This window comes from Monodelphis domestica, chromosome 6, assembly GCF_027887165.1.
Source record: "Monodelphis domestica isolate mMonDom1 chromosome 6, mMonDom1.pri, whole genome shotgun sequence".
Lineage (NCBI taxonomy): Eukaryota > Metazoa > Chordata > Mammalia > Didelphimorphia > Didelphidae > Monodelphis > Monodelphis domestica.
Window position 1 is genome coordinate 89,694,197 of NC_077232.1, and position 22,826 is coordinate 89,717,022.

At 34.7% G+C, this 22,826-nt stretch overlaps 1 protein-coding gene across 2 annotated transcripts in view; it reads left to right on the forward strand.

Moving 5' to 3' along the window:
* The window catches only part of EVC2 (EvC ciliary complex subunit 2), a 209,632-nt gene that overhangs the window by 131,880 nt on the left and 54,926 nt on the right, over positions 1-22,826 (forward strand). For both annotated transcript variants that reach the window (XM_007496745.3, XM_007496747.3), the window contains exons 15-16: positions 3,707-3,911; positions 10,377-10,499. In XM_007496745.3, coding sequence (XP_007496807.3) covers positions 3,707-3,911; positions 10,377-10,499 — 328 coding nt within the window. The remainder of the gene's footprint in view (positions 1-3,706; positions 3,912-10,376; positions 10,500-22,826) is intronic.

Here is a 22,826-nt window from a genome sequence, read left to right on the forward strand (position 1 = left end):
GAAACCAATTGTATAGGTATGCATGTAGTTCTTAGAGAAAAGAATCTAATCCTATTTATTTATCAAAATTTACTATTTCATTTAATGATAAAACTTTAAAAAATTATACCTTTGTCTTGTTGCTTTATCTAATTTTCCCTTTAGGAGGATATCGTTCCTACATTATAATTTGACCACAAATATACATTAATATTATAAGATTTTTTATACTTGAATCCTATTATAGTTATTCATAGATGTTTCAGTATCAATCTATTAATTACTAGATTTAGTATTTTCTTACAAATGTTACATTGTTCACCTGCCTTGATTTTAGAAATCTGTTGTGAAAGGAAAAGGGGGACACAGTTATAATAATGTCAAGGCTCATTCCCTTCAAGGGCACAGACTGAAATGATATATATCTCTTCTTAGTTCCAGCCATGAATCATTTCTGAGTCCCATTCATATAGTTGCATGATATCAAAAGCTAGGCTCAGAATTAACAAGGTAGGGAAATTATCTGTTCAGCAAGGAAATAGCCAAATGGGGAAACGAGGTCAAGAGAATCCTACTTTAGGTTATACCAAGGTCAGCCCCTCAACTTTTTCCATGGACAGATATCCCCTGAACAGTTCTCAGACTACAATCATGCCATTTTCTACAAAAGACTATAACAATTTAGACTACCATCTGTAATTCAAAATTCAAAAAGTAGTTAATTATAGTTACAAGACCCTTAATTCAAATAACAAAATTTCACAAACCATAACTTAGTGCTTGATTATTATTAATTTCCTCATGTTCCTCTAAATTTCATTTATCCTTTACTTATAAATTAAATATAATCACATTCTTGAATTTTAGACATACAGTTAATACTGATAGTTGTTTCATATTAAGGTATCAACGTTGCATCTTTAAACAGCCCTATACATTTTCCCAATTTTTATAAGTGATAGTCAAAGATTTTCAAATGATAACTCACTCTTTATCATATTAAACTTATTATGTTTTGAAACAAAATATACCCCTATTAAATATTTAAGAGTTTTTGAAAATCTATTTTCAAATATTTATTTTTATTACATCCTTTTAAAAGGTCAACTCATTTCAAACTCTAACAGCATACAGATTTTTTAAAGTTATTTTTCTAAAAGCATTTCTGATACAATGATTTCCCAACATTCATAATATAAGGAATTTAGAAATATAATAATAGTATACCTGGGTATGAGAGTTATTAGATAGGAAAGAGTCGAAGTTATGCATACATAGAAGATGAAGGAGTAAAAAAATGAATACACAATGAAAGCAAGAAAAGAGAGAAAGATAGCTGACAACAAAGATGAGGAAAGAACATAAGGTTGGAGATTTAGAGTTGTAAAAGGGCCTTAGAAATCATTTAAGCCAAACTTCACATTTTATAAATAAAATACTAGGTCTCAAAAGGCTAAGTGCCTTTATTCATAGTCACACAAGTAACTATAAGCTGAGTGAAGATTTGAAACCAGATCTTTCAATACCAAGTAATTTTTCCAATGTTGACACTGTCCCAAGGAGTCAAAGCTGATTCCAGCTGATGTAGTTGGGGGACATTAACTTTAATTTAATAAGCTCCACAATTTTAATTACTGACAGGGTTACTTTTAAAGAAAAAATATTATATTTAAAATGGTATTTGAGAATCAGGTGACTTCTGTTTGTCTTAGTATTTTAGAATGTGCATGAAAGGGAAAATGTATTTGATCATCTATAGTTTTAAAAATTCATATAATACTATTATTTGATCAATTTACTATTTTTGTTGAACATGTTGTAGATCATGTCAATTTCCCTTTCAATTACATCCTTGCTATATTTGATATGGTCTCTGAGAACAAATGGGAATCTCATGATCTGAATGATTTAACTTGTCTCCCTAAACATCAAATTCACTAACAGGGAATAATATTTACTGTAGAGGATAGAGCCACATATGTTTGACAAGGATAATCTGGTTTTCATTTAAATTAGATGACCTCACAGGCCCTTTCATTTCACCTCTATCTTCTCTTATCCTCTGGTAATTCTTTCCCAATATTTGTTGGTTTCTTCTTTCTTAAAGAAGAAAAAAGACTTTCTGCATTGAAATACCTGAAAATGAGGTCTTTAAATGCTTTGTGGTTTTTTAAGTAGATTTTTTGAGGGAATAGTTATTCAATTCCATTTATATACAGTCCAAAGCTCTTTAAAAGTGATGCTTTCCCTTTGGGTCCTTAAAATAGCATAAATTACATATGACATTCTTATCACTAATGAAAGCTTATTTTCTTTGGTTCTATTTGGATCTATGTGGTCTGGATTTTTGCAGAGTATTACTAGCATAACCTCTGATTTGGTCATTCAACTGGATAGAAAAACCAATTTTGTTGACTGGAATAGGTGGTATTAAAGCTCCATGATTTTTTCCTAAGGGATAATACGGCTACTAATAGGACACAAGCCTTTGAGTTTATCTGTGTTCTATGCCAATTTAAGATTTTGAATGGTTTTTGCCTTTTCTTTTTGAAGTATAATGTAGCAGTGGTTTGGAGCAGCTTTGAAATCACAATTCTAAATACTTTCTGATTCTAAAAAACATAAGGGAACAATAAATCCAAGGAAATAACAAAAGTGTTACAAAGGTGAATGCCTTCCCTCAATCCCAAGGTGAAAAAGACTCATATTTTAACAAATGCAACAAAAAAAGGTCAGATAGGTTAGATAATCTAAGGTTCCTACCAGTTCTAAGTTTTATATATATATATGTATATATATATATTATATATATATATAATACTAAATATAAATTCCATCTATTAAACAAGGACTTGTGTCAGTCTCTAGAAAAACTACAAAGATAAGTAGCACATAATCTTTTCCCTCCTAGAACTACCAAAATTAATATGGTTACAAATTCATGAAAAAGAAAATATTTCATGCAGAGACAAGTTCCAGATGCTTTGATAGATCCTTAATCTCTCTCATCATTATGAATGTTCCTCCTATTGACAGATTGAAACTCCTTTTGCTTTCCCATACTGTGCAATTAGTGACCATAATTTTTTACGAATAATTTCTACTAAAATATTTCATTTATATCACTTTTGTTTCTTAAGGTATATGCATATCCCCTTCCCAAAAAGCCATTCTTTTTAACAGAGAAAAAACTACCATAATTCAGGAAGACTAACCAATACACTAACCAATTCTTATAGGATATACAATATTTCACATTTATAGGTCCCCAACTTCACAAAGAAGATATTTTAATAATTACAGTTACTCAATTTTCAGTTTCATTTCTCCTTCTTATTCTTTATAATTATATTGTTTTATTCATTGTTTGTATTATTTTCAATTTTCTGCTTGTTTCAACTTCTATAAATCTTCTCTATATTCATTCTGTCCATTATTTCTGATGGTAATATTACATTATATTCGTGTACAATAATGTTTGACTATAATTTATAAATTATCTTCTATACACCAGACATTGTGATAGGCATTTTTAGTGATACTGATACAAAGAAATTTTTTTTCCTCCTTAAGGAATTCATATTCTCTTGGAAATGTAATTATTTGTGGTAATTGGTAGATTTACCTCTCATAATTATGGGTAGGTGTATTTTTAAAACAATACATAGAAAAGGTGAATATATGAAAAATAAGTAAGATTTTAAAGTATTTGTCTTTGTTTCAACAGGAAGCTTCTGTGTTTACCCCTTTCATTATCTGAAGAAGAATTACTTAAAATGAGGCAAAAGTTTCATAGCTGCTTTGCTCAGATGGACAACAGCTTAGCCTTGCCTCGAATTCGGGCCCGGGTATTGCTACAGAATTTTCAGTCAGATTGGAGAGAATCCGAGTTCCTGAAAGTGGACCAAGCCTTCACGGCTCCAGATATTCAGGTGGGATGCTTCTAAAAGTTGAATTGTATAGTTGCAATGGCATCAAAAAGCATAGAAGGGTTTGAGATGGAAAGGACATTAGAATATGGGTTGTAAAATGTTGACACTGAACTGGATCTTAGTGGTTATTTAATTCAACTACCTTACTTTATAGTGGAGAAAATTCATGGTTGGAGAGAAAACAAATTTATCTAGTCTAATGACAGAATTTTAAAAAAAGAAACCAGTTTTCTTATTTCCAATCCAGTGCAATATATTTTAATAAAGGACTACCACTGACTAGTTTGTAAAATGTTCTTGCAATCTTCCATTTTAGGTTAATTGGTCAGAACAAATGAATTCGAGACCAGACTGACTTTTTAGGGATGTGAAAACTGTGTACAAAGTCTCTGAAATGATATTAACAAACATAATAGGACAACATTTAGACATTCTCAGGTTTAAAAAATGCAAGTTTGATTCTTTTTTTCAAAGACTAGCCAAAGGTTGGACCTGAAGAGATGAGAAGAGTTTTGATGGTAGAGCAGGGCATAGTGAAAGAAGCATGGGACTGGGAGTGAGGCAGCCCAGGTTTACCTCCTGGCTCTCTTATTAACTAGTTATATGTCCCTGGGCAAGTTGTTTAGCCTTCAGTGAGCTAAGATAAATATATGTGCATGTGTGTAGATATATGTGTGTATACTATATATTATATATATAGTGCTTTGTAAGTCTTAAAATTCTATATACATATTAGCTATTATTAAAATATTAATTTACCCCATCATCAATTAATTTAATAAGATATTGGATGAATTTCATTAATTTATTCAAAAGTCAATTGCAAAGCATCTATTACAAGAAGAATTCTTTACTAATGAGTTACAGAGTTTTTTAGTAGATAGATAGGAATTCAACCCTCTTGACCATAAATCCTAAGTACATACCTGTGGGTGAAGTAGTTGCAAAGAGTCTATTTTTGTTCAATTCAGTCAATCAAAAAGCATTTTAAGTTCCTTTTATAAACCATGGGAAATGAGGAGATGATGATAAAGATGAAAGAGTCATCCATCTCAAGAAACTTCCCTTCAATTTTATATTTTGGGGTGACAGAGAGGGCAAAAAGGGAGAAAAAAGTACATAAACCTACACTCTATCTATATAACCAACCAATTAAATAAAACAACTCACAGGTCGCCAGTTCATTCACCCATGAACTAGGAGGACTGAAGTGCCCTTAAACTCTGATGAATTATGAAAAATCATTTAAAAGTGATAGAAATGTTTATCCTTAGTTGCCTTTTGTTTTCTCAGCTTTTGAGATAATCCAGTCTTGTCAGCAGTTTTCACAGTTCGAAATTTTCAAACTATTTGCCTGCTAATATGATGGAACATATATCCTTTCCTTCAAAAAGCATTCTTCTTCCTTTGTATTCTCGGGGGGGGGTACAAAAGTTTTGATATTGTTGCCCAAGAGGATGTCTTGCTTGATGTTATCACAGTTTATTTTCATTCACAGACTACCTCACTAACATGCAAAATGAAGGTCACTTCAAATTGGGAATTATACCTTGTTACTTATTTGTGGCCATTGAGAATTATCTCAGAAGAAGAACTGCACAATCTAGGAATATGGCACCTTCTAATAAGTCTTCCAAAGAGACAATATTAAATGAAGGTCAGAAATGAGTTGCCTTTTTAAAGAAAGAAGCCAAAATTTACATTAGTTCCATTAAAATGATTCTCTGGCATCTTGAAAAGACAAGGCCAGTCCTACTGGTAGGGAACTCTTCTAACACTTCTCTAAGTTCAATATCCCTATTTCCTTCACATGGTATGAATTTAAAGGTGCTTCACTGTCCTACTTGCCTTCCTCTGCATACTCTTCAGCTTTTCCATGTCATCCCTACTATGTGGTGCTCAAAATTGATTAGATATTCCAAGTATGGTCTCTAACCAGTGAAAACCGAGTACAAAAGGATGATGATTATTATTCTGCTCTTCATTGGAACTCAACCTCATATTAGTTTTCTTTCTTTCTTTTTTAAATTGAAAATATTTTATTTAATTAATTAATTTATAATATTTTTCCTTGGTTACATGATTCATGTTCTTTCCCTCCCCTCCCTTCCTCTCCCCCCCTATAGCTGATGCATAATTCCTCTGGGTTTTACATGTGTAAAGACTTATTTCCATATTATTGATATCTGCACTAGGATGATCATTTAGAGTTTACATCCCCAACCATATTCCCCATCAACCCACATGATCAAGCAGTTGTTTTTCTTCTGTGTTTCTATTTCTAAAGTTCTGTCTCTGAATGTGGATAGCATCTTATAAGTGCCTCCGAATTGTCCTGGATCATTGCATTGCTGCCAGTAGAGAAATCCATTACATTTGATTGTACCACAGTCACATTATCTCTCTTGACCACTATACCACACTATTAACTCATATTGAATTAAGTCATCTCAATCTAATGTATTTTATTTTGGGTCAGCTGAATCTTTGATTTATGTAGAATCATATAAGCCATTGGGCCTTTGGATACAGAAATCTGAATATGGAGTCAGGGTGTCCCCTAATTTCAAATTTTGCTCCCTGAAACTCAGTAGTTATATATGGCCCTGGACAAATCACTTACCATAACTGAGCTTCAGTTTCCTCATTTATAAAATGAGGACATTGAATTGAATGGTTTTTAATTTTTCTTCTAGTTCCAAATCTAAGATGCCATCATATTTTCTCTGAACTATCTATTAACCATGCCTCTTCCATTTTATATGCATGGAGTCAAATTGAAGAATCCAATTATAAGACTTTGCATTTTTCCTATTAATTTTCACATTTAAGAATTAGTCCAGTCAGAATTTTTTTTGAAATGCACAATCCTTTTCTACTCTTTCTACAAAGAGTATTTTGCAATTAGATAGAAAAAGGCATTAAATGGATTTTGGCTCCAAAGGATTTTAACTCATTAAACCTTTATAAAGATAGGAAGCAAATAGAATTAAGAAAGGACTGGATCTCAAATGAGGTGTGGATTTGAATTCTGACTACTACTTAGTACCTATATGACCTTGGGTAACTCATTTAATACCAATGGACTTTAGTTTTCTCTGTAAAATGGAGTGGTTGAATTAGATAATTCCTAATATTCCTTCTACTTCTAAATATATGATCAATAGTACCTAAATTTATGTTCCAAAATACCTAACTTGTACAAAGCACTCTGGTATTAGAGACACAACAATGAAATAAGCTCTGAAGCTTATAGTTAAATGGAATTGATAAGGAGTAACTACATATAATTATTATGAGAATAAGAAGTGAGAACTACCTTCTGACCAAGAGTTGGTACCAAGACAGTAAGGCTTAAAAACAACTTGGGAGGAGGTAGTTAGGTGGCACAGTGGATAGTGCCAGGCCTGGAGTCAGGACTTTGCAGTTTAAATCTGACCCTAAATATTTTCTAAAAGTGTGACCCCTGGATATGCCACTTAACTGTGTCTGCCTAATCCTTGTCCTTCTGTCTTAGAAGGGGTGCTAAAACATAATGTAAGGGTTTAAAATGAAGAATTGAGAAGTATAAATGTAAGATCATGTTAAAGTGCTCCAAAATATGAGGAAAGATAACTTTGCTGAGGGATCATAAAAGTTTGAATAGGGGAAGGAAGCATTTGAGTTGGGTCTTTTTCAGTTGGCATAAGGGGGAACAAGGAAAAGTACATTTGGGGTTTGAAAGATTTTATGAGCAAAAACTAGGATATTATAGCTGGAATATGATTAGAGATGAGGAGTTCCACTTTTGCTGCAACATAGAGTATGTGTTAAAAAATAATGTGAGAAAATGATGAAAGCACTGGAGCCAGAATGCCAGGAAAAGGAATAATATTTAGGCAATGAATAGCCACTAAAGTTCACCTCCCTCCCCATTTTTCAAGTTGAACTCTATAATCTGATTAGTGCATTATTTAAAGAAATGGGAAGAGATTGGAGACTGAAGGACTAATTAGGAAGTTATTACAATACCTCAACGGTGATGAGAACCTTAACCAGAATAATAGCTCATGAGTGGAAAGAAAGGAAGAGATGTTAGACATACTTTAAAGATAGAATTAATAGTATTTGAAGACTGGTGGATGGTTAAGTAGAGGTAAAAATCCAAGATTACTTCAATATTTTAATCCTGACCTGCTGACTGGAAGAATCATGTAACCAGAATCTGAAGAGAATAAATCAGATGGAGTGACTACTTGGGGGGGGGGGACAATGGCTGGGAAAAGAGGATCTAACTTTTGGATATGTTAAATTTGAGGTACCCACAGAAAATCCACTTTGATACATGTGACTGGCACTCTGAGGGAAATTATTGCAAGATATGTAGTTTCAAGATAAATCTTGATAGAAGTGATCATTGAAGTCATATGAGCAGATGGGTCCAATAAGACAGAATAAAAAAAGGTGTCTTATGAAACAGTTTTCCATGTTCTACTTTTAGCACACAGAGGTGGAAGGAGAAAAAGAATTAGTAAAAGAGACTGAAAAGATGAAATCAAGCACATAAGAGAACTGGGATTGGGCAAAGTCATGGAAGGTTGTGGAGAAGAGTAGGGTATCAGGCTTGCTAATGGCAGTTGTGGATTCAGGAAAGGGATGAGAAGGATGGATAGGTTTCTGGGATCAGGACACTGATGGTGAATCAAGCCAAAGTTTATTTCATCACAGTTAGTATTTTATAGGGCAATGTTACATAGGCTAAAGGATTAGGAAATCTTTTTACATGGACAATGGTTAGTAATGATTTACAATCTTAGTACAATGACTTAGTTTACCTAATAAATCAATATGTTGATTGGATATGGATATGTAACCATCTAACCCAGATTCTCACAGAGTCCCTGCATCAATAGTTTCTTGGAAGGACATGCAGTTTCTACAAAGTACAGCAGGAAGGGGTTAGTAACCTCAGGTGAGATCATGGAACCATGTGATTGATTCTAGGTAGGCTATTATGATTTTATTGGCGTCTGTTCTTACCATTGGGGACTACATCATGGATGAGGGGCCAAAACATTGTTAAATGCTGTAGCAATGTCAAAGATAGTGAATATGAAAATATCAATATATTTGAAGATGAGTTCTTCCTTTGAAAAAAACTTTTGGAAGGGGAGTAGGGAGAAAAACTGTATTGCAAGGGGTTAAGTAGATGATGTAAAGTAGAGACAAGGATTCCAATCTATTCTTTCTCTAAAGTCATCTGTGAAAGAGAAGAGAAGGGGAAATAGCAGTTATGTTGTTTTCTGTTTGGTTTTGATGCTGCTATATTTAATATTTAGATGCGTAACTGAACATGTCATGAGTCAAGGTGATGGCCCAAGGAGCAAACACTTTAGAGGAAAAAGTGATTAAGAAAGGAGATACTGAAAATACATTGAAAATGGACTATTGTGGAAGGTAATGGATTCCACATTACTGGAGGTTATTGAGTAAAGGCTAATGGACCACTTGAGGGCAAGACTGTGAGATTCTTGTTCAGATAAGTTAGACTAAGTGATGTCTGAGGTCCCATCCTCCTCTGAGATTCTAGGGTCCTGATTCTAAAGAGAATAATGAATAAAGGCATAAGGAAGTTTAGGAGAGCAGAAAAGAGAAGTTGAAATATTTCCTGCCAATCTTCTATAGGAGGCAAGGTCATTTTATGAGAATGAAGTAGGTAAGAATAGAGTGGAGTTCTAGAGAAGGTATGGAATAACTAATTGCTGAGATATTTTGATAATGGGAAAAAGAACTGAATGAAAAGGGTTGCTTCTAGCAGTGATGGATTTAGTATGAATATGAGGAGGAAATTGAAAGAGTTGGAGTAAACAGATGATGTGAATTATTTAGGTTTTAACTAGAAGGAGGAAGAGTTGTTGTAGATATAGTAGTGGAGGCATTGCAACAAAAGGAGGAGTAATAACACAATAATTATCATTAAATAATTTTATCATAATAGCTAGCATTTTATAATCACATTAAGGTAAATATAACACTTTATAAATATCACCTCATTTTATCCTCATAAATACCCTGTGAGGTAGCTGCTATTATTATCCATGTTTCTGAAGAAAAACTAAAGTTGAGAGAAGTTAAAAGATTTGCCCAGGATCATACAGCTAGGAAGTGTCTGAATCAGGCTTTGAATATAAGTTTTGCTAGCTTCAAATTCAGTAATCTATACACCATGCCACCTCTTCCTACTGACATGACTCATGGTATGACAATGACCTGAGACTATGCCAATGGAATAAAAACCTGAGCAGTTACTAACAACCTGGATGGGTTTTTACTGGGGCAAAGTATTGGATGGATGTCTGTCACCTAAGGATCAAGACTAATATCTTTTCATTCATTTGTACAAGGGATTCTAAGGCTATAGGGTTGGTGACCGTTACATCCATAGTTCTTTATTGCTCATTATTATTTCTTTGTGATCTTTTGTAGCAACAATCTAAAGTCAAAAAGCAGCGTGCCAAGAATAAAAGGAAGATAGACATTTTGAAGAAATGTGTGGAAGATAAAATTCATATCTTTTCAGAACAGGCTAGTGAATATCTCCTTGAGAAGGTAAGTAGAAATCTCCTCTAGATATATTTCTTTTCTCATATAAAAGATGACCAATATTAAATATAAAAAATCATAGCATCTATTTTTCTCCTTTATTTCTCTAGCTTTCTATTCATATTTTCTATTATTTTTGCATTTCTCTCTATATGCATTTTCAAAATGGGAAGAAGGCTATGTTAAAATAGAAAAACCATTAGACTGGAAACCATGAAACTTAGGTTCTAGCTCCATGTATGCAACCAGTTTACATGGTGACTCTGGGAAAGTAATTTCTTCTGCCCTTAGCTACATTTCCCCCAAGAGTGATGTTGATTATAGTAGAAATTATTTATATTTGTATAATGATAATCATTTTCCAATTAGACAGATGAGGAAACTGAGGCTGAGAAGTGAAATGATTTTCCCAAGTTTATGCAGCTAGAACATGTCAGGGGCAAGACTTTTATTTCTGACCTCCTGATTTCAAATCCAGTGCTTTATCTCCTGCCCCTCCCCCCCAGATGTGATTAGAAGACCTTTAATATTTTGCTGCTTGTATAGAAGGGGATATAAAGATGAATAAGATCTTTCCCCTTAGAAATGATAAATTAAACAAACATTATTTCTCCCCTCTTTCTTCTGTTAGGCTTATGCTCTTCTTGCATCCATTTTTTGCCTTCTCCCTCCCTGATTCCTAGTCTCTGCCTCAAGCCAGTACCTTGGGTCTATAATGGACAAAGTACAAAGTGGAGTATCTGGACACGTGGCTAGGGCTGGAGAGTTTGAGTCAGGAAACACTGACCTATAATGACTTCTTCAGGGCTAAATGGTGCTATGAACTGTCTATAAGCCCTGTAGTAACATTCAAAACCTTCCTCAATCTGATTTCTTTTCTACCCTTCTTTCATAGTGTTTTCCATTAAAATAATCAGACAGGTAGTATAGTGGATGGAGCCCTGGACTTGGAGTCAGAACACCTGAGGTCAAATTTGGCCTTAGACATTTACTTCACTTTGTGACCCTAGGCAAATCAGTTAGCCTGTCTGCCTCATTTTCTTATCTGTGAAATGGGAAGACTAATAATACCAATTTGGGGGAGGGATTGTTGGGAGGATAAAAATGAGATTATATTTGAAAAGTACTTGACACAGTGCCTGGAGCTTAGTTGGCACTTAATAAATGCTTCTTAAATTTAAATTTAAATAATTAAAATTAACACCAAGAGGGAACTACCTCACAGACCAACTACAAATGACCACTAGAAATTAATCTTGTTCATTCTTTTTCAGTCGTGTCCCATAATTCATGTTGTCATTTGAGGTTTCCTTGGCAAAGATACTAGAATGGTTTACCATTTTTTTTCCAATTCATTTTACAGATGAGGAAGCTGAGGCAAACAGGGCTATGTGACTTACCCAGGGTCACACAGCTAGTATATGAGACCAGATTTGAACTGAGGAAGTTAAATCTTTCTTACTCCAGGTCTAACATTCTCTCCCCTAGGTGCCCTAACTGCCTACTAGAGAATACAAATTCAAGTTTCCATTGTCCCAGTAGAGTCTCAGAAAACCAAGTTCTTCTTCCATTCTTGGATTTTGTATCTTAAGGGTTCATCTTGTGTTCAGGATGGAGTCAAGTAATCATCAAACATTCTATAGAATGTGATATTTACACTCCTCTGCTTTGGCCAAAATTTGATGAGCTACAAAAGAAAGCTCAAGTATGTTTCTTACGTTCTGTGATTGTTCAAGCCCATGTAAATTAAATTGAAAACAAAAGCCCATTCCAGTCCACATTTGTGGGTATTCCCTGATGTAATTGGTTTGGTTTGGTTGGCTGCTTTTTTTCTAAGATTGTCTGTGCTATTCTCTAAAGGGAAACATTTTTAATAACACATGAAGGAATTTTTCTTGTTCTAATGAGAGTGTTGTTTAGCTTTTCATATGGCATCTCCTAATTACAAAACAAATTGAAAATGATTTTATTAATAGATGTTCCCTACCTCCCTGATCTTTGTACTCAATATGAAAAGATGAAACTTATATTAGAGACTTCAAAGTGGAAATGAGAAGATTGATAATTCCAAACACACCACTATTGCGGTTTGGTTTCTGACTCTAGCCCCTCCACCATGTTTAGAGCTTGACTCTTTATACCTTAAACAATGAGGTAGACAGTGACATGTTTCCTAATAAAAAGTGTAGAGAGGCAGTTGATCAACTGGCAAGAATATATTGAATAATAGACCAAAATCAAGCTTTGAAACCTTTTATTTTTCATCTTTTTATCTTTTGTGAACCTTAATCCCATTCACAGTCATAAAATCGTAGAATGTGTGAAAAGGGGTGAAAGGGGCATTAAGTCAATCCATTTTAGGAAGAGAAAGAATGTCAAGTTGGAAGAGATCTTAAAGATAGTCTAGTCCAGTAGTGTAAAACAGATGGCACATCGACCTAGAAACCCACAAATTAACAATATCTATGTTCTATTTCCAAATTACATTGTAATCCAGTTCTGCACCTCTGGCCAATCCATTCATTTTACACATGAGGAAACAGATCTAGAGAGAAGATACTTGTCAAAGGTCACATTGCTAATAAGGTTATCAGAGACAAGACTTAAGCCATGATCTCTGAGTCCAAATTTACTTTGTTTTCTACTACCTAATTCTCCTTCTATGTGTTCTTTTCTCTCCTGGAAAAGAGGTTTAAATGTGTCCGTATTACCTTAACAAAATTATTCATGGATAGAATACAGTTTTTAAAATTGTCTTTTTTATGGTTACGGAGGTCTGTAATCAAAGTGGTCATGTCAGAGAATGACTGAAGAATTTTGGTATCTAAATAGAATGGAATATTATTATGCAACCAGACATGATGATAGGAGGAATTCTGAGAAATTAACCAATCAGAAATCAGTGCACCAGCCACTGGTCAGGATGTTAAGACCATTCTTGATAAAATAAGATAGTCCCTTCCCTCAAGAAGGTAAACATCCCCCTGGAAGGATCACAGATTCATAAATAATGAAGTATAGGCTAGATATAAAATTATGCAGTTATGAGTTGGAAGAGGGGAGAATGGCAAGGAATGCCAAAACAATAGGAACAAGGAAAGTCTTCTTGAAGAAGGTGACACTTGTGCTGAGCTTTATGGGAAGCTAAAGGAAACAGGAATCAAGGGAAAACATTCCATGCATGTAGTTCATTCATTTTTAAATTGTGTTTAATTCTTCCTGACCCCATTTGAAGTTTTATTGGCAAAGATACTGCAATGCTTTGCCATTTCCTTCTCCCCCTCATTTTATAGATGAGGAAACTGAGGCAGAATTAATTGTCCTGCCCAATGTCACATAGCTAGTAAGTGTCTAAGGCCAGATTTTACCCTAGGAAGATGAGCCTTCCAACTGCAGGCTCAATGATCTACTGTGCCACCAGCTGTCTCTATTCCATTTAAGGTAGATAGCATTTCCAAAAGTATGGACACAGGAGTTGGAATCTTATGTAGAAGAAAGAGTAAATGAGCAGCTTGGTTGGAGAAGAGTGTTTAGAAGTCAAGTGACCTATTATTGTTCCAGAGTTAGGCTAAACCCAGACTGTGAAACATTAAGTGACAAACAGGCATTTTTATTTAACCCTAAAGGTATTTAGGGGCAACTGAAGCTTATCTAACAGAACAGTAACAAACATAGACTAATACTGGAAGTATATTACTTTGACAGCTCTGTGGAGGATAGATTAGAAAGGGGATAAATTGGATACAGAAAGATGAAGGAAAAGGTTATTACAATAGATTAGGTAAGAAGTGATGAGTGCTGGGATAGGGTAGAAATGGCACTGGTAGTTAAGAAGAGGATGCATACGCAAGATACTGACAAAGTGGAACTGACAAATAATGGCATCTCATTGGGGTAATGATGAATTAGAATAGTGTTGAGGATGTTTTCCAGGTATCAAATTTATGTGGTGATACTTTTGATGGGAATAAAGAAATCAAGTAATGTGAGAGTTCAGGGGAAGATGATAAGTTCTGTTTTGAATATATTCATTTTTGAATGTTTATAGGACATCTAGATAGAAATGTGCAGATGGCACTTGGCGATAATCACCTGAAAATCAGGAGAGGGATGAAAGCTGGATATGTAGATTTGAGAGTCATCTACAGAAAGATGATAATTGAATTCATGGTTACTGATGATATGTGTGAACTGATGCAGAGTGAAATAAACAGGATTTTAAAAAAACCACACCATACAGAAGAATCACAGCACTGTAAATGAAATGACCATGGAGAAGAGAAATAGAAAAATCAATACTAATTTCACATAGAATGAAGATGGAAATGATAATTTGCATTTGTATAGTACTTTAAAAGTTTACAGAAATATTTTCTAAAATATTATCTCATTTTATCCTCACAAAAACCATTGAAGGTAGATATCACTATTATCTACATGAAGAAACTGAAGCAGGCAGAATATAAAAAATTTGCTCAGGGTCACACAGCTAATAAATGCCTGGAGGTGGTTTAAACTGAGGTCTTGATGATTCTGGGTTCAGTACTCTACTCCTCTCATCAAAGAGACTGGGTACTACTAAGGCAGGAAAGAGTTTTCAATATATATTCAGTGTATATATGATAGGTTCACTATATTGGGTAGTCATATTTATTGAGGTTTTTTTTGTTAGAAAGAAGAGTTCAAATTAAGAAGTGGGATGGGGAATGGTGGATAGAAAGTGAGACAGCATTTTGAGAAATTACTTTTATATAAAAACAAAAGGCAACAAAAAAAGAAAACCTTTTTTTTAAATGAAGAAAAACTATGATCAATTGTGTATGACTCCTATCCTCAGTGTATACTGTAGAAGTCATGAAAGCAATCAAGTACAAAGTGGTAGGCAATGAAAGCCTTAGTTGTCAGTGACCTTTAATGACAGGCCATCTTTGAAACAGTATCGTTTCATGTTGATAAATGACAATGTAGTAGAACTTCCTGATTTAATAACTTTCTTATTCCTCTAAAATTGATTGATTGGATCTTTTAGTGTCTGTGCTATGTTCATTTAGAGTTTTCATTTTTAATATAGTTACATAAAATTAAATCACAAAGTTCTATACCACATGTGAAAAAATCCAAGTCTTTGTTTCTGGCAGAGACATAGGAGAGCCCTGGACTCTATGATACAAACAATTAATGTGTAATTGGGAGTTTGGTACTTGGGTAGAAGCCAGGGTGGCAGATTAAGTGGTGGAATTTGATTCAAAGTTATTCATGAAGCATTTCTCTTACTATGTCCAAAGCCCAAAGTTTGTCAACTGAGGTAAAGAAATGAGAAGCAGAACAATCTCTGCCCTCAAGGAGCTTATAATGAAGGGAAAGGCACAAACCAAAATAATTTTGAGAAATACAAAAGAAGGGTAAAGGCAAAAGTGCCTTGAGAAGTTTGAAGAGAGTAAACTGGCTTTCCCCTAATAGGTTCAAATAAGAATGTGAAATAGGTATACATAGAACATGTAAGTTATTTAATTGGGAAGTTCTACTCTACTGGCATTCATGAATGTGAAAGGAAACTCTTTAAAAGATAGTCTGTCATTGGGGGCAGCTGGGCAGCTGACTGGTTGAGAGCTAGGCCCAGAGATGGGAGGTCCTGGGTTCAAATCTGGCCTCAGACACTTCCTAGCTGTGTGACCCTGGGAAAGTCACTTCACCCCCAATGCCTAGCCCTTACCACTCTTCTGCCTTAGAACCTGTATTGATTCTAAGACAGAAGCAGAAGGTAAGGATTCTAAAAAAATAGTCTGTCATTAAAGGAAGGAAGAGACTTCAATAAATGTGCACATAGGAGAGAGTGGAAGCTCATTTCTGGCAAAGGAAGCAATACAAATGTCTCAGCCACAGTAAGAAATTAATAACTGATCAATTACTATTTAATATTGATGAATTATATTAATATTAATTAGGAGTTTATTAAATTATGTAAACAAATCTATAATTTGTATATAATATAGTTGGCCCTATATATGGCTATATTGAGGTTCGCTTATCATGGCTTCACTGTATCACAGATTTTAAAATACATACATACATATATATGTACGTATATATATATAATTTTGTATCATGGAGTTACACCTATCAGAGCACACTATTGGCTAATGGAATTAAAGGTAACCAACTACAGTGCTATGTTCTTTATCCTAGGTGCTGATTGGCTCAGTGACTGTAGGTTAATAAGATTGTGGAAAAGGTTTATAGGAGAGTGGGAAGGGTTTATAAAACATTAAAATATATAGAAATAATAAAATAAATATAATGCTACTACAAGTCTCTGGAACATAACTCCCAGATAGATGAGGGATCACTGTATATTCAAACATATAAATAATAAAGTATATATGTATATAAATTGATTTGAAGATTTTAATTGAATGAGCAAGGGCAGGAGAAGAGAGAAAGCTCACAGAAGAAAACCAATTGCTTGATCACATGGTTCGATGGGGATTAGATTGGGGACATAGACTTTAAATTATCACTCTAATACAATTATTAATAATATGAAAATAGGTCTTGATCAATGAAACATGAAAAACCTAGTAGAGTAACTTGTTGGCTATGGGAGAGGACTGTTAGGAGGGGAGCAAAAGAACATGTAAACCATGGAAAAATATCCTAAACTGATCAATTAATTAATTAAACTTAATTTAAAAAAATTAAATTAAAAAAAGGAAACATATAATTCAATTATGTGCCATGAACAGTGCATGGCATACAGAATACAAAGGTGAAAATGAAGGAGTGCTAATCCTCAAAGAACATCCTTTCTTCTAGGGCAAGGGATTCCTGACTTTGTGATTTTGTGCACCATTATCTCTTTTAGGAATTTTAGCAATTTAGCTTTTCAGAAGAATATGTTTAAATGCATAAAATAAAACATATGGAATTATAACAGAAGACAAACACACATACAGAGCAACACTCTTTAAGTTGTGGAACAAGATGGTTATATTCTGGAATGATAAAAAATTAGCCCTATGTAAAGATAAACCACTTGTCATCTAAGTTCCTTTTCTGTTCTTAAGAAAATAGTATCCTTGTATAGTATTCACTTCTTTTAAATAACAAGTTATGTGAATTTGAAGATGCCATTGGTTTGTTAGGCTTGCTTTAGGTGTGGACTTGCTTTCTTGATTAGAGATCTAAACCACGGAAAGACGTTATAACACATTTTATGGGCTCATTCAGACATTATTGAGCAAGAAAAGAAGAAAAACATAGGTGATATCCTTATAATGGTAGGATTACTGATTTAGAGCTGGAAGGGACCTTAGAAGTCATTGAACCTGACCCCTTCTTTTTATATGTTAGAAAACTGAAGCCTAAAGAATTTAAGTGACTTGCTCAAGCTCACGCATCTAGTAAGGATCTGAGGCAGGCTTCAAACAGAGGCCTTCCTGACTCCAAGTGTGACTATCAACTATACCACACTATTTCTATTCAACATATATCTGCCATTTAAAAAATTTGAGCAATGACCTCTTCCCTTGATGGTAACCATATAATGGGTAGCATATATTTAGCAAATGTTTTTCTTCTGAAGGAGCTTTAGTTTCAGCCATGACAACTAGAAGATAGAACTCCACCTAAGTTTTAAATTATTGAATAGTTTTTTTTCCACATCAAGAATCATAGCATCAGAGACCTAGAACAAATTATTAATCCTTTTTTGTGCCACAAACACAACTAGTAGTCATTTAACAACTATGAGTTCTTCCTAAGAATAATGTTTTGAAATTCACAAAATAAAATAAAATATAGCAGATTACAAAGGAAACCTATAGGGGTCTGTCCAGTGGCCCCTCTGAGGATCCTAGGTCTCTCTGCCCAGATGTGGCATCATGGTCAGAATAAGGAGATGAGACACACTGTGCATTCAACCCACGTATGCAGGCATCACACACAGTGCTCTGCCATAGTATCATGGTTCTCATTTAATATATAGGTTTTTTGATATATGCTTCTTTGACACACAATCAATCTTCTATGTATGTGATATTCTACAATTTGATTGGATATTATTAAATCACCTAAACAACACTCATTTACTAAGTTTCTCTGTGATAGATATGATTAATGTGAATGAAGCCATTTGTAGTTTAGTACCCCTTGACCTGCTGCTTTTGGTCAGCTTTCACTATCCATCATAATTGCTTGGAAGATGAACAACAAAACACCTTCCTATTTAGGTGTGAGGGCTTAAAGCAGACCCGTTTTGGGGTTTTCCTCAATTTACAAGTTCTGTTTTTCTTGTGTTACTTTAAAGTGCCTGGTAAGGCTGCTTGGCTTCTATTCCAACAAATTCATTGAAGTGGGGTAACTGTAGGAAAAGATTCATTATAGTACTCAAGCTTTTGGCCAGTGTCTATTGTAGGACCTTGGAGCATGCCTTGTGCTTCTTTGGCCTTTAATTCTGTAATTGCAATCTTTTCAGGGAAATAACCTAGGGGGCTTAAATTAGGGTACATATTTATTGATCCTGTCAGTATTTGCTCTCATACTATTTCTCCTGTATTGGGGAGAGAATAATAATCACAACAAGTCCATTAAGTTGGGAAAATTTGGGGAGAGAAGTCACAGAGGGGGATCAGTGGGTGGCCCTTATTCTGGGGTCTGCTTTGCTAACCTCCTTTCCTCAGTCTGTGACCTTGTCAGCTTGTTGGGATATGATGGCCTCTGGCAGAAACCAAAGGTTAGTGATAATAAAGATATGATTCTTATTAATATTATTATTTACCATCCAGGTTATTGATCCCCTGAAATCTATATGTAGTCTCCATATTAAGAAGCTAAGGCTATCAGGGTCTATGGTCTCCAAGCTAAGAACCCATAATTTATTGTCAAATGGAAGATTAAAGTTCATCTCAACCAAACCCCTCATTGTACTTATGGGGTCATATTTTACTTTTTTTTTTCTCTCTTGAGGTCTTGGATACTGTTCTTTTTATAATTATGCTTCATGGTTTTATAGTAATATCACATATTTTCTGAGCTTACCTTCAGAACACTAAATTCCTCATCACTACAATACCTTGAATTTCTCTTCTGGTTTTAGAGGTGACCATGGCTATGCTGAAAAAGCACAAGCTTTGAGCAGATGCTATTACATTGGAATAGTTTCGATAGAGATTATATGTCTGTACGCAGAGCACCAAGAGGTTCATCACTGGAATGTTACCAATAAGTGATGAATGCTTTTGGCTCCCAGCAACCAATAGAGATCATTTACTAAGGTATGGTGGGGTTATAACCTGTATGATCAGGAGTACCCACACTAATGAAATTACAGTTCTTTGAAGTATTGAAATTCTGATATTAACATCAAATCAGGGATCCAGGTAAACTCATTTTGTAGAAAATAAAACTGGCCTTGAAAAGTAAAATGACTTGCCTTAGATCAAGGATTCTTTAATCTGGAGCCCATGAATTCATGACAGAGAGAGAGAGAGAGAGAGAGAGAGAGAGAGAGAGAGAGAGAGAGAGAGAGAGAGAGAGAGAGAGAGACAGACAGACAGACAGACAGACAGACAGACAGACAGACAGAGACAGACAGACAGACAGAGAGAGAGAGAGAGACAGAGAGAGAGACAGAGACAGAGACAGAGACAGAGACAGAGAGACCGAGAGAGAGAGACAGAGAGACAGAGACAGAGAGACAGAGAGACAGAGAGAGACAGAGACAGAGAGACAGAGAGAGAGAGAGATTGAATAAAGATTACATTATTTCAATATAATTGGTTTTATTTAATCCTATATATATATATTACATATACATATTATGGTGTGTATTTAAAACTATTTTTCTGATAAGAGCTTCACCAAACTGTTGTATTTAAATTAATGTCCAACACTCCAGTTACCATATTTTATAAGGTTTATTAATAATCACTTGAAGTAAAAGAATACAAAGGGAATTATCTAACAAAGTATAAGGCCATGTGAATAGGTTCTCCTGTCACTCACCTTATGCCACCTCCACCAAACTGAACAGATCAAGACCCAGAGAGAGGTGGGGCTACACAAAATTTGTAACCTCCCCACATAAGCACATAGTGTGAGAAGGAAAGTGAGTTATTAGGAATTGTAGTTTTTAGGGTAACAGATTCTAATTACACACTGTCAAATGGAGCCAGTAAGTCCATAGGCATTTTTTAGATACCTACTAGGATTTAGTCACAGTGCTAAGTACTAGGGATATACAGACAGGCAAAAGATAAGCCCCCCCCCTTAAAGGAATTTTCAGTATAATGACATGACACAAAAAATGGCTGACTCCTTACATAGATCTAATTATGTGACACAATAAGGATTAAAGACCCTCTGTCTTAGCTAGTATAAACTGTTACTGACAACTGGAATTAGTACCCAAATTTCTTGATTTCTGTTCAGGTGATCTTTTGTCTCTATGCAATGGGTGTTGAGACTAAGGTCCCTCAGAACTGATTCCATTGGTTTGGATATCTATGGCTTGTTTGTATTTTCATCCTTGGGTATGCTGAGGAAAGTTCTCAGACCCTGAAAGTTAGAATGATCTACAAGCAGCATAGTCAAAGGTCCAATCAAATCTAGACACTGCTGAAATGGAAACCATATTGGATGTCAGTAGAGTAGACAGAAGAGTAAACCAAAAACCAAAGTCAAAAATTCAAATCTACCAAAGGCAAGGGAAAATAATGGAGATCAAGATCTAACTTAAATGATGTTAATGTGCATTCCAGGACTTAATAGCAGACAGATATATTGTAGAATAGATATCAGATCAAGAAATAGGATATCTGGGTTTAAATCCCATGCTGTCACATGGTAGTTGTGTATGTCACTGTAGGCAAGTAACTTCATAGCTAGGACCTTCATTATCCTTGAGTGATGAATGGATGAGAAGATCTCTAATATAATTTGTGCTCACTCATATCTTTGGCTCGCTCAAGGATATAGTTGGTTATTTGGGGATAGTCAATGCCTCAACCTTAAGGGAAGATATAAAGAATCAACTGCCATGACCTGTGCCACAGGTGAGCTATAGTTAATAAATTTTCTTCCAGTTTGTGTTTTTTGAGAGATAGAGGGCAGAGTCGAGTGGAAACAGTGAAATCTATATGGATAGCCACTGGAATCTTTGGAGCTTATTATTCCACAGCCTAATATTTATGTGAAAATGATCCATGATTATAGGAAAAAAATACAAATTCCTCAGACTGGCATTCAACATCCATTATGATATGGCTCCAAACTATCTCTATCTTTCTAGGCTTATTTATTTACTCAACTACTACTACTACTACTACTACTATTACTACTACTACTACTACTTCTTCTTCTACCACCACCATTACTACCACTACCACCACCACTACTGCTACTAGCTAGGTAGCATTTGCATAGTGCTTTAGGGTTTACAAAGAACTTTCCATATATTACTTCATTTTATTCCGCCTCTATTTACATGCTATATGTCCCTAGCATTTTCTGCTCTCATGCATTTATTTCAGTTCTACTTCATTTTTAGAGTATACTCTCTTCTTTTTGCCTGATGGCATGTTTCTCTGCCTTCAAGACCTAGCTCACAGGCCATTTCTTGAAAGAAGACTTTCTGGACCCCTTGAGCTAAAAGTATAATTTTCTTTCTGGATTTTCCCAAAGCACTCTGGATCTCTCCCATTGTTCTATTATTCTCTGTCTTCTCTTATACCTCTCTCTGTATACGTTGTAACCCCTGTCATAATATCATAGGGTTCTTGAAGGCAGGAAATGGGCAGGTGGCCATTGTTATATCTCCAATGCTTGCCATCATGCCTTCTATGTGGTAAGCATTTAATAGATGCTTATTGAAATGTTAAATTGAATTGAATTGAATATGTTTTTCCACTTATCCATTATTTCCGGTGGCAGTTTAATGTTTTCTCAATTGGTAGTGGCAGAAATCTTTCATTTAGCCATTCAGCCATCCATTATTCATTCTGCACTTCCAGATTTCATAATCTGTCATGAATGTGAGGCTCATTAAAAATCCCTTCATTCAAAAGTTTTCCGGCATCCCTTTGCTTGACATAGCAATTAGGCAGAGGTTACTGCTCCTGGTGTGTTGGAGATTATTATACTTTATACACAAAAATCGTGTCCTGGCATTTCATGTAGTAGATAAGTATAAAAAAGCATAGTATAGCCTTCTCCCCTGCCCCCACCTTCATATTCTTTGACCTTTCTGCAGCTTTTAACACTGATAAAACATTTCTCCCTTCTGCCCCCTTCTGAAATACTATCTCCTCTCTTGGCTTCCCTGAAAAAATGCACTCT